Genomic DNA, 13,023 nt, shown 5'->3' on the forward strand with positions numbered 1-13,023 from the left:
GTGCGAGCAGGGAGGAGGGTCTGAGGGAGAGGGAAAAGCAGACTCCCTACTGAGCAGGGTGCCCAACCCAGAGCTCAATCCCAAGACCTCAGGTTCATGACCTGAGCTGAAGGCAGATGCTTAAACAACTGAGCCACCCAAGCGCCCCCCCTCTTTTTTTACTACTTTTAAAAAGACAAAGCAGCATAAGATAGGTTTTGAATCCTGCTTTAGAGCCAGAAAGGCCAAAGACAGAAAAAGTCCACTGACAGGAGCTGATAATGTTATGTTAATGCATGGCACAAGAAAATGAAGAGTTCCCATTTCTGCTTCATCTCTATCTCCTCTGTCAGGAGGATGATCTTCAGAGCAGGAATGACATACATATAATTCAGCAAATCTTGAAGAAAGTAGAGTCCATATTAGTGATCTCATACCAATAAAAGTGATGATCAGGAGGCAGCCAATATGGATTTAGTAAGAACAAGCCATAGTAGATTTATATCTTTTTTTGATTGGTTTGACTGGTAGATCAGATGAAACACAGTATCTGTGTATCAGCAAGAAAATTAAAATTCTTAGGACATCTTTTGGGACAAGGTAAGGAAATACTATAGTGTGGGTTTTGGTTTTTCTTTTGTTTGGGGGGAGCACTTTGATGTTACTAAAAAATGAGGGGGGACACCTGGGTGGCTCAGTCGGTTAAGCGTCTGCCTTCAGCTCAGGTCATGATCCCAGGGTCCTAGGATCGAGTTCCGTATGGGGCTCCCTGCTCAGCAGGGAGCCTGCTTCTCCCTCTGCCTGCAGCTCCCCTTGCTTGTGCTCACTCTCTCTCTCTGACAAATAAATAAAATCTTTTAAAAAAATAAAAATTAAATAAAAATTTAAAAATGAGGGTTCTTCTGTCAAATAAGTTTAGATAATACTGGGTTAAACAAAGTTAAACATATTTCTTTATAGCAAGACACTCAGAGCCTTTATTATTATTACATGTGTATTATGTCTAAAAGGGGGTTAAAGGGGGACACCTGGGTGGCTCAGTCAGTTAAGTGTCTACCCTCGGCTCAGGTCATGATCCCAGAGTCCTGGGATTGAGTCCTGCATCAGGCTCCCTGCTCAATGGGGAGTCTGCTTCTCCCTCTGCCCCTCCCCCCATGCATGCTTGCTCTTTCTTTCTCTCTCTCAAAAATAAATAAATAAAATCTTTAAAAATAAAATAAAATTAAAAAATAAAACTACCACCGGGAAGAGAAAGACTTCCCCACAAATGTGAAAATACGGAACAATATTACTACATATCAAAGCATGACTGCAGGAAGGGTCTGAAAAGTACAGCAAATTCAAGGTGGTAATCTTTGAAAAGCATAGCTCTGGGAGAAAAAAGGGGACAAAAAGAAAGGGAAAGGTGTCCTTTGGTAGCTGGATGGTGAAAGAGGAAAGAAGCAAAAGGGGAAATCTTTAGGGTCCTGCAAGACAAAAAAGAGAGAGAGAGAGAGAGAAATCAGAGGACACACAACCCATCTTTCAAAAAAAATCCACTACAGATATAAGACATTACTACACTGACATAAGAGGGAGCCATAGAACCAGGAATCACCCCAAATCACAATGCAATAAAAAACTAATTAAGTAATTCCATTTAAATGAAATGTTCAGAATATGCAAATCCATAAAAACAGAAAGCAGACAGTGGTTGCCAAGGAGGAGAGGAGAGGGAGAGGGTAATGGAGAGGACCGCTAATGGGTATGGGGTTTCCTTTTGGGGTGATGAAAATGTTCTGAAATTAGGTAGTGGCAATGGTTGCACAACTCTGAATATAGTAAAAATCACTGAATTGTACACTTTAAAAGAGTGACTTTTATGGGATGTGAATTATATCTCAATAAAGTTGTCATTAAAAAGAAAGAAAATGGGGACGCCTGGGTGGCTCAGTTGGTTAGGTGACTGCCTTCGGCTCAGGTCATGATCCTGGAGTCCCGGGATCAAGTCCCACATCGGGCTCCCTGCTCGGCAGGGAGTCTGCTTCTCCCTCTGACCCTCCCCCCTCTCATGCTCTCTCTATCTCATTCTCTCTCTCAAATAAATAAACAAAATCTTTAAAAAAAAAAAGAAAATGTATTAAATTTCCAACTCAAAAACTAGAAAAACAACAACTGAAGTAAACTAAAAGAAAGCACAAAGAAGATAAAAGCAGAAATTAATTTGGTAAAGAATAAAAAGAGCAGACATAATCAAGATCCTGTTATTTTGAAAAATTTAACAAATAAACTACTACTAATTTAAAAGGAAAGCAGGAATACACAAAAATAAGAAATAACAAGAGAGGGGCACCTGGGTGGCTCAGCTGGTTGACCATCTGACTCGGTTTCAGCTCAGGTCGTGATCTCAGAGTCTTGGGATTGAGCCGCAAAACAGGCTCACCACTCAGTGGGAAGTCTGCTTGAGATTCTTTCCCTCTTCCTCTGCCCCTCCCCCTGCTCATGCTCACACACTCTCTCTCTCTCTCTCAAATAAATAAATAAATCTTTAAAAAAAATAACAAGAGGTAAATACCATTGATAGAAACAAGTTTTAAAGTTGTAAAAGACTACTTTTCAGACTTCTATACAAAGATTTGGAAATCTAAATGAAATGGATAATTTCCTAGAGATATATAGACTGCCCAAAACGACCTCACTAAAGATAAGATGTTCAAACATAAAGAAATATATAAATTACCAAGCAACTACCAAAAAGAAAGAAAAACAGGCCAAGATGTTTTCACAGGGAATTCTACCAAACCTACAAAGATCAGGTAGTCCCAATACTCCACAAATTGTATCAGAGCATTAAAAGTAAAGAAAGGCTTCCTATTTCTTTTTATAAAGCAAGTATAAAATTAATACAACTTGGTATTAAAACAAGGAAAAAAGAAAAGGAAAAAGATAAGGAAAAAAGACAGGAAAAAAAGAAAATTATACATCAATATCACTTATGAATATTGATTTAAAGTACTAAATAAAATAGTGACAGAATCTAACCCCCCACTAAAAAAAAAAAAAATCAATACATCATGACCAAGTGGCATCCATTCCAGAAATGCAAAGTTGGTTCAATATCAGCAATCCGTTAATAAAATATTCTAATAACAGATCTAAATGAGGGACATAATGCAATTAATTCAACAGATGCTGGAGAAAGCCTTTAACAAAATACAATTTCCCATTCCTGAAAGATAAAAAAAAAACCTCAAGAAAACAACTGATGAATACTTTCTGAACACAACAAAATTATATATATATAAAAGATCCTGAAGCCAGCAGCCAGAATCTTACTTAATGGGATAATAACATCCCCCATATGGATTGTTATGAGAATCGAATAAGACAATATAGGTATGGGAATTCATTCAACAAATATTTATTGAGTATTTACATATGCTAGGGACTGTAGAAGAGAAAGGAAAAAACAAACAAAACAATTTTCTTCTGTCTAGATTACATGCCAAGCACTGTACTAAGCTGGGTATATTGAAAGTAAATAAAACAGACAGGGATCCTGCTTTCATGGAGTTTACAGAATAATGAGGAAGACAAAAATTAAACAAATAAAACCACACACAAAATATATATGAATATAAACAGTGCTAGATGCTATGAAGGAAAGCAATAGGGGGCTATCTATGAACGAGAATAACAGGAGGGACCTACTTCAATTTGAATGGTCAAAGACAGCCTTTCTTTGAAGATTAATTAATTACAGAATACCTGTTTTGTGCCAGGCACTGTTGTCAATAACAGTCAATGAACAGGGAATAAAACAAAAATCAGTGGCCTTATGGAACTTAGATTCTGGCTGGAAGAGACAGTAAGAAAAAATACATATGCCAGATTTTTATAAGTGTTACATAAAATAGTAAAGCCAGAGACAGAGGATAGGGAGTTCTGGGAAAGAGGGTGATGAAAGAAGCAGATGACAATACTTAAGCAAAACCTGATTGAAATAAGGGAGCTAGCACTGATGAGATCTTAGGGTAGAACATTCCAGAAGTGGAAAGGGCAAGGCCCTGCCTGAAGTAGGAATGTGCTTATTGTTTTCAAAAACAGAAAGGATAATGTGGCTAGAGTACAATGGTGAAAGAAAAAAAATGGTAAGAGATGAGGTCAGAAAGCTAAGGAGGGTGGGGGACCAGATTGTGTAGAAGTTTGCAGGCTATAGTAAGACTTCTAAGTTTCAATCTGAACGTGATGAGAGCACATGCAGAGTTTTGAGCAGAGGAGTGAAATGATCTGCCTTATATGTTAAACACACTGCTCTGAAGCAGGATTTAGACTCTAATATAGCTGTTAAGTACGGCGTTGTCCTTCCCCCTGCTCAAAATAAAGTTGTTTCTTAACTATAACTGTCTGCTATACTCCTGTAGCAGCCAGGGATGCTTGGTCTCATACATGTCAATAAAACTAAATATTGATTTGACTGGTGATTCTTGAATTAAAAAACAAAAAACAACAGACAGACAAAACACTGCTCCGGCTATAAAGTGAAGATTTGCCTGTAGAGATACATAAGCAAAAGCAGAAAAAGTTAGGACTCCTACAATCCAAGTGAGAAATGATGGTGGCTTGCACTATAGTATAAGTGGTAGAAAGGGTAAGAAATGGATATTGAAAAATGAGTGAAAATGTTTGCCAATACAGTGAATGTCAAGTTCAAGTAGAATCAAGAACAGCTTCAAGGTTTTTGGCCAAAGGTCCTAGAAAGATGGAGTTACCATTTATTGAATGGGGAAAACTTCAGGAAGAACAGAGGGAAAAGGGAATTCAGGGAAAGAATTAGGACTTCAGTTTTAGACCTATTAAATTTGAGATGCCTCTTTGACATCCAAGTGGAGATACTTTTGTAAAGTGTTGGATATATGAGACAAGTTTTTTTGTTTTTTTTTTTTTCTTTTAAGACCTAAAGGATGGGGGTGCCTGAGTGGCTCAGTCAGTTAAGCATCTGACTCTTGATCTCAGCTCTGGTCTTGATCTCAGGGTTGTGAATTCAAGTCCCATCGTAAAAAACAAAAAAAAAACGATGAGGACAGCTGACCTTGAAAGAATGGAATAAAGAGCACTGTAGCCAAAGGGAAGGGAATATGAGATTCTAAGGCAGAAAACAGTTTGGCTTACTGAAGACACTGATAAAAAGGCCAATGTGCTTAAACCCAGGAGACTCTACAACCAGAATGAAAACAATAAGAAATTATTTTTTAAAATACACAGTCTCATTATTATACAATAACAAATAATGAATACACATTTTGGTACCTAAATGCTACAGACTGTGTCCCTGACAAAATTCATATGTTGAAGCCCTAACCCTCACTGTGACAGTATTTGGAAACAGGACTACTGGGAGGTAATTAGGGTAGACGAGGTCATGAGGGTGAGGCCTTCATGATGAGTTAGTGCCCTTACAATAATCCTTTTAAGAAGGGGAAGAGAAAGATGTTTCCTTTTCTCACTCTGTCTCTCTCATTCTCTTTCTCTCTCTCCCTGCACCTGCACAAAAGAAGAGGTCATCTGAGTACACATGAATCTGAGTACACATGAATCGAGGGCAGCCAGCTACAAGCCAAAGGAAAAGACCTCAGAATAAAAGCTATCTTGCCCCTTGATCTTGGACTTCCCAGCCTCTAGAACTGTGAGAAATAAATTTTTGTTGTTTGAGCCACCCAGTCTATGATATTTTGTTATAGCAGCCCGAGCAGACTAATATACTGGAATTGGGGTTACACTAAACAAAAAATGTAAAATATGTGGATGGTTTTGGAAACAGGAGGTAGTTATAAAGAAACTGCTAGTGAAAGCCTAAAGTGCCTTAAAGAAACTATTACTAGAAGCCTCCAGATCCTTTGAGGATGCTGTTGGTGAGGGTTTGCAAAATGATAAAACCTTACTGAAGACTAGAGGAAAGGAAATCCTTGCTACAATAGAAGCAGAAATTATAATAACACTATTATCTGCAGTTATGTGAAAATTAGATAATAAGGAAAATATTGAAGGTGCCACATGGTTTCTTCTTGCTATTTATAGTAAAAATCTATATTGCTACATAGAGGAGAGGGCTATTAAACAAAAAGAATTCAGGACTTGATGATTTTGAAAATTCAAGCTTCTCAAATGGGAAGAGATGCTAAAATTAAGAAATGGCCTTTGAGCAAAGACCAAATCCAGGGCACTGCCAGGAAAAAATGGTCCAAAGATGAGGCCCAGGGTGTGACAAATCTTTTGTTAAAGATCTCAGATCAGGGGCGCCTGGGTGGCTCAGCTGTTAAGTGTCTGCCTTCGGCTGAGGTCATGATCCCAGGGTCCTGGGATCGAGCCCTGCATCAGGCTCCCTGCTCCGCGGGAAGCCCGCTTCTCCCTCTCCCACTCCCCCTGATTGTGTTCCCTCTCTTGCTGTGTCTCTCTCTGTCAAATAAATAAATAAAATCCATAAAAAAAATTTAAATTTAAAAAATTTAAAAAAAAAGATCTCAGATCAAAAGTGATGCCTCAGAATATAGTTCGAACAGAAAAAAAGCCCTCTAAAGAGAAAAGGGCTGCGCCTCACAAATCCTCTCATGATTGATAAGAACTACAAGGAAGCTTAAGAATATTGTCCCTCAGCCATCTCAGAAAAGACCCAAGGAAGGAGAGCTTATCTCAAAGGGATTTGTAGGTGTAGCTTTTTGTCTAATGGAGTGACCTAAGATGATTCACAAGAGACCCACAAAATTCTTAAGAATAATCTACAGAGAGCATTCTTGAGTATTAACATTCTATTTTTTACCTCGTAGGTGGTTTTGATCACAGTGAGGAGCTCTATGAGAATTCACTAAGCTGTATATTTATGTTTTGTGTACTTTTCTGTATTGAGTTTTAATACCCAGCACTGAAAATGTTTTGACTTTAAAAAAATGCTGGGTTCAACCCACTAACTTGATTCCATCATTTCCTAGCAGGTCACAACCCACAGACTGAAAAATCTAGGGTAAGAGCTGTGGTAGTGAAAGGAACTGGAAGGAAGAAACACTGGGAGTCTGCAGTTAGAATTGACAGGACATAATGAGGGACTGGGAGTCTGCAGGTAGAATTGACAGGACATAATGAGGGAATGGAATAGGGGAAAAGGCCGGAGAAGTGTCAAAGATGATTTCATGTTTCTACTTTGAACATCTGAACGGATGGAAGTGCCACTTACTGAGACGAGGAAACTAGAAAAGGAACAAGTTTAAAATTATGGGAGAACAGAGTTAAGAGTCTACATCTGAACATGTTAAATTTGGGACGCCTGAGTGGCTCTGTCGGTTAAGCGTCTGCCTTCAGCTCAGGTCATGATCCCAGCGTCCTGGGATTGAGCCCTGGCATCAGGCTCCTTGCTCAGCAGGGAGCCTGCTTCTCATGCCTGCCGCACCCCCTGCTTGTGCTCTCTCTCTGACCAAAAAAAAAAAAAAATCTTAAAAAAAATAAAAAATAAAAATGAACATGTTAAATTTGAGATGCCTATTAAAGATACAAGCAGAGATCCAAGATGCCAACTGGATATGGGAGTACAGAGGCCATCACTGGTCCCCCTCTTCCCATAAGTATATTACTTTGTTTTTTTTTTCCTCACAGGACTAATAATTACCTGAAATTATCTTCATTTTTTTCATATTGTCTGTCCCAAACTAGAAATTTAAGCAAAAATTTCACATCTCATCTACTTATTGATAGCTTGTGAATGAATGCACTAACATACTTAATTATTTTTCCCTCTTAAATGTCCTTTTAGGTCTGTCTTTGTAGTTTCCTACCACAAAAGAAATGAAATATATTTCCTTATCCCTTGATTCCAAGTTTGCCATGTAACTTGCTTTGGTCAACAGCCTAAGTCTCAAAAGGCTTTACATGTTGCAAATTACTCTCTTGTCCTGCTGTCACCATGAAAAGGACATGCCAGGGCCGGCTCTCTGGTCCCAGGAGGAGGAGAGACCAACTTATAGCCATATGATTAACCCAAGTAAGGTCTGAGCTCAGCTTAGATGAGCTGATTCCCAATCTACTAACTTGTAAACTATAATAATAAATAATTATTTTTTTAAATCACTGAGTTTTGGCATAGTTTATTACAAAGCAATAGCAAATTGATATACTGCTATATTCCAATGCCTAGAACAGTGCCTAGAATATAATGAGAGCTCAAATAATATTTTAATTGAAAAGGAAATGGAGGGCGCCTGGGTGGCTCAGATGGTTAAGCGTCTGCCTTCGGCTCAGGTCACGATCCCAGGGTCCTGGGATCGAGTCCCGCATCGGGCTCCCTGCTCAGCGGGGAGCCTGCTTCTCCCTCTGCCTCTCTCTCTCTGTCTCTTATGAATAAATAAAATCTTAAAAAAAAAAAAAAAAAAAAGGAAATGGACAAGGAATAGCCAAAGAGGTAAGAAAAACCAGGAGAATGAGGTGTCATGAAAGCCAAGAGAAGAGTATGTTTCAAGAAGGAAGTGGGCAAAGGGATTAATGGTGCTGAGGTCTGTTAAATTAGGATTAAAATGTATGTACTGGATATGGCAACATGGTGTTCAATGGTAGCCTTGAGAAAGGAGGGAAGCCAGACTGGAATGGACTGAGTTTAAAAACGTAGGAAATAGGGCGCCTGGGTGGCTCAGTTGGTTAAGCGACTGCCTTCGGCTCAGGTCATGATCCTGGAGTCCCAGGATCGAGTCCCGCATCGGGCTCCCTGCTCGGCAGGGAGTCTGCTTTGTCCTCTGACCCTATCCCCTCTCATGTGTTCTCTCTCTCTCAAATAAATAAATAAAATCTTTAAAAAAAAAAAACGTAGGAAATAGCTTTAGGAAAGAAAATTCTCCTGGCCAAAAACTGGCAATGCTCCTCCCATCATTCTTCTCTGAAGATTTTTTTCCTTTCTAATTATTTGATCTATCAAACAACCTGGGATATTTTTCCTAGAGAGAATAGGAATGTTGAACTTTTGAGTATAATCATTTCCTTTCTTATCTAATAGTACACAGCAAGGCACTGGTTCAGGGTCATACAATTAAAAAAAAATCCCATCTGCGCTATCTCATGCTTTAACTAACTGTCTAAGGCAAGCCAATCATTGATCATCAGTCAAAAAATTAGGATGTAAACCTATAAAATGCAAATCAACTATGAAATTTAAATCTAATAAAACATTATGGAATGACAGATGATGGATTCTTGGTGAATTCAAATACTAAGAATTAAATTTGGCTATATAAACATATTACCAACAGCATGCTTTAAGTGTCATCATATTCAGAACTTAGAAACCTCAATTTATAATTCATGATTAAAGGGGACAAGATTTATGTTATTTTTCCTATTTAAATTTCTTGGCATGAATCATTCTAGGTACTTCCCATATGATGTCTTATATATAATACTTTCTCTAAAACTAAACCCTTTGTGGACTATTTCTTCAATTTAATTCAAAAACCATTTTATATTTTATATATCTTGGCATTGTCCACAGATCCTGAATAAATTCTTGTTGTTTCTCATCACATGCATACAACTACCTATAGACCTTAAAATTTTTTTAACATACCATATTTTTCCATGTGCTCTTTCCCAGCATACGCAAACATCTGAGGAGTAACTGGTTTGGCAGACAATCCATATTTATTGATCAGGACCTCAAGATGTTTATCAATTGGGTTGGTCCTATGTGAAGACTAAGAGAGAGGGAAAAAAATCAATAAGTACTTGATATGATAAGGGTCTCATTCAACTCTTACACTGTAATAGTTGCATATTCTAAGACATATGCATATTCTAATCTGAAAGACATATGCATATTCTAAGCACATAGTAAAGCAAAAATAAGCAATGTGAATAAAATCAGTCAGGAAATGCTTTGCAAGGAAACATGGAAAGGAAAAATAATCAAGTGAAGTATTAATTTTTCATGAAATATTTATAAAGAATCCAGTAGGGTGTGCTCCTGGATAGCTCAGTCGATTAAGCGCCCAACTCTTGGTTTCAGCTCAGGTCATAATCTCGTGGTGTGGGATCGAGCCAGCATGGGGCTCTGCACTCAGCATGGAGTGTGCTTTGGATTCTCTCTCCCTCTCCCTCTTGCTCTCTCTCTCTCAAATAAATAAATAAATAAAATCTTTAAAAATAATAATAAAATAAAAATAAATAAAGAATCCAGTAGGTACCCATAACTACTCAAGGTGCTGGGGATAAAATAGTGAACAAAACAAGAGGCCTCTGCTCATCTGGCATTTACATCTGTGGCAGGGAGGGGGCAAAAGGTGATGAAGATAAAAATAAATTAAAATGTAAATAGGGGCGCCTGGGTGCCTCAGTCAGTTGAGTGTCTGACTCTTGATTTCAGCTCAGGTCATGATCTGAGGGTTGTGGGATCAAGCCCTGCCTCAGCTCCATGCTCAGTGCAGAGTCTGCTTGTCCCTCTCCTGCTCCTCCCACTCACTTACTCTCTCACTCTCAAATAAATAAATAATTTTAAAAATTTAAATAATAATGCTATAAAGAAGAATAAATCCAAGTAAGAGAATAAAGACTGAAGGTAGGAAGTGCTACTTTATACACAACTGTCAGGGAGGTCTCATCGACAAAATGGTGTTTGAGCAGGAATGTGAAGCAGTAAGGGGTAAGTCATTTGGGCAACCTTGGGGAGGAGCATTCTAAGCAGAGGGAACTGCAACAAAAATGATCCTAAGGCAGGAGCATGCTTGGGTGTTTGAGAAAAGAAGTGAATTAAGATTAAAATAAAGCAATATTCAGAGAGTATAATCACCTTTGTTTCCGTGGTTCTAGAGTACAAGAACATAGTTCCTACTACTAATATTCCACAAAGGGAAAGCTAACAGTTTCTTCTCAGTTTACCTACTAGATTATGAACTCCCTGAAGTCATGAATTCTTTTTCACCCACCTTTGTACAGATACCCAATGCCTAGCATATGGACTGCCACATAGTAAACATTCTACAAATAATTGTTGAATGAATAAATGAAGATTATTTTTTGGTGCACAAGATAAAAAATATTCTGCTTGAGAAAAGAATGATAAAGATATCTGTTGAATAAGAAAAAAAAGATATATATTATAAATCCTAAAAGCAAGACAAAACACCAGAGATATAGTTAATGAGCTTATAAAACAACTAATGTGAAATTACCAAAAAAAAAAAAAAAATCTCAACAGAAAACAAAGAAAAAAAAGGAAAAGATATTGAACAAAAAGAAAACAAGTAGCAAGACAGTAGATTTAAACCAGTGTTGTCCTAGGAAATGCTTAATAACAGGCTCACAAGGGTGGAAGAGACCTAACTGATATATTTACCAAATTTTGTTGTGTAAATACTCCTACCACAGCTAATTTAAATCACTGAAAGCAAAGATGAGAAGAGATATGCACAATCAAATCTTGCAAGCTAGTATGAGACAGAGGTATCAGTTTCAGCTAACCACTAATTTAAACCCTATATATCAATAACCATATTAAATGAAAAGATATAAAAAGCCCAATTAAAAGGCAGAGATTGATATATTGCTAAAAGCAAGACCCAGCTATATGTTGCCTACAAAAATCTAATTCAAAAACCACAGTGAAATATCACCTAACACCTGTTAGAATGGCTATTATCAAAAAGTCAAGAAATAACAAGTGTAGGTGAGGATGTGGAGAAAAGGGAACTTTTGTGCTCTATTGGTGCTCATGTAAATCTCAGCCACTATGAAAAATAGTATGGAAGTTCCTCAAAAATTTTTTTAAAAACTACCATATGATTCAGCAATTCCACTTCTGTGTATTTATCTAAAGAAAACAAAAACACTAACTCTAAAAAATATATGCATCCCCATGTTGTTGACTGCAGCATTATTTACAACAGTCAAGATATGGAAACAACCTAAATGCCCACCAATGGATGAATGGATAAAGAAAATGCAGGGTGGGGGCACCTGAGTGGCACAGTCAGTTAAGTGTATGACTCTTGGTTTCCGCTCAGGTTGTGACCTCGAGATCATGATCTTCGGGTCATGAGATCAAGGCCCACAGTGGGCTCCATGCTCAGCAGGGAGTCTGCTTAAGATTCTCTCCTCTCTCCCTTTGCCCCTCCCCCCTTCTATCTCTCTCTCTCTCTCTCAAATAAATCTTTAGAAATAAAAGAAAAATGCAGGGGGGCATATATACATACATATATATATATATAATGGAATGTTATTTGGCCATGAAAAAGAATGAAATCTTGGGGCACCTGGCTGGCTCTGTTAGTAGAGCATGCAACTCATGATCTCAGGGTTGTGAATTCAAGCCCCATATTGGGTGTAGAGATAACTTAGAAAAAAATAAGAAGAGGAATGAAATCTTGCCATTTATGATAACATGGATGGAACTTGAGACATTATGCTAAGTGCAATAGGTTAGAGAATGACAAATACCATATGATATCACTTATATGTGGAATCTAAAAAAATAAATAAGGGGCGCCTGGGTGGCTCAGTGGGTTAAGCATTTGACTCTTGATTTCAGCTCGGGTCATGATCATGAGATTGGGCCCTGTGTTAGGCTCCACATTCAGCAGGGAGTCTGCTTGAGATTCTGTCCCTCTGCCTCTGCCCCTCCCCACCACTCGCACATGCATGCATGCTTTCTCTCTTTCAAATAAATAAATCTTTAAAAATTAATTAATTAATTAAGCTCATAGATACAGAGAACGGACTGGTAGTTGTCAGAGGCAGAGGGCAGAAGGTAGGCAAAATAGATGAAGGTAGTCAAAAGGTACAACTTCCAATTATAAAAAAGTCATAGGGGCAGTGCCTGGCTGGCTCAGTCAGTACAGCATGCAACTCTTGATCTCAGGGTTTTGAATTCAGGCTCCACACTGGGTATAGAGGTTTCTTAAAAATAAAATCTTTTAAAAAGTTATGGAGATATAATGTACAACATGATGACCATAGTCAATAATACTGCATTGTATATTCAAAAACTGCTAAGACTGTAAATCTTAAAAGTTCTCATCATAAGAAAACAAGTCTACCTGC

General features: G+C 37.9%; 1 protein-coding gene and 1 non-coding gene across 4 annotated transcripts in view; one reads left to right on the forward strand and one right to left on the reverse strand.

The window, feature by feature from the left end:
- The window catches only part of SCP2 (sterol carrier protein 2), a 106,052-nt gene that overhangs the window by 67,400 nt on the left and 25,629 nt on the right, over positions 1 to 13,023 (reverse strand). For all 3 annotated transcript variants that reach the window (XM_035018530.1, XM_035018532.1, XM_035018531.1), the window contains exon 6: positions 9,557 to 9,683. In XM_035018530.1, the coding sequence (XP_034874421.1) occupies positions 9,557 to 9,683 (127 nt within the window). The remainder of the gene's footprint in view (positions 1 to 9,556; positions 9,684 to 13,023) is intronic.
- LOC118020462 lies at positions 4,278 to 4,409 on the forward strand. Its single transcript, XR_004681897.1, has one exon. It is a non-coding gene; the product is annotated as a small nucleolar RNA SNORA63 (small nucleolar RNA).

This window comes from Mirounga leonina, unplaced genomic scaffold (assembly GCF_011800145.1).
Source record: "Mirounga leonina isolate KUSES-001 unplaced genomic scaffold, KU_Mleo_1.0 Mir_173, whole genome shotgun sequence".
Taxonomy (NCBI): domain Eukaryota; kingdom Metazoa; phylum Chordata; class Mammalia; order Carnivora; family Phocidae; genus Mirounga; species Mirounga leonina.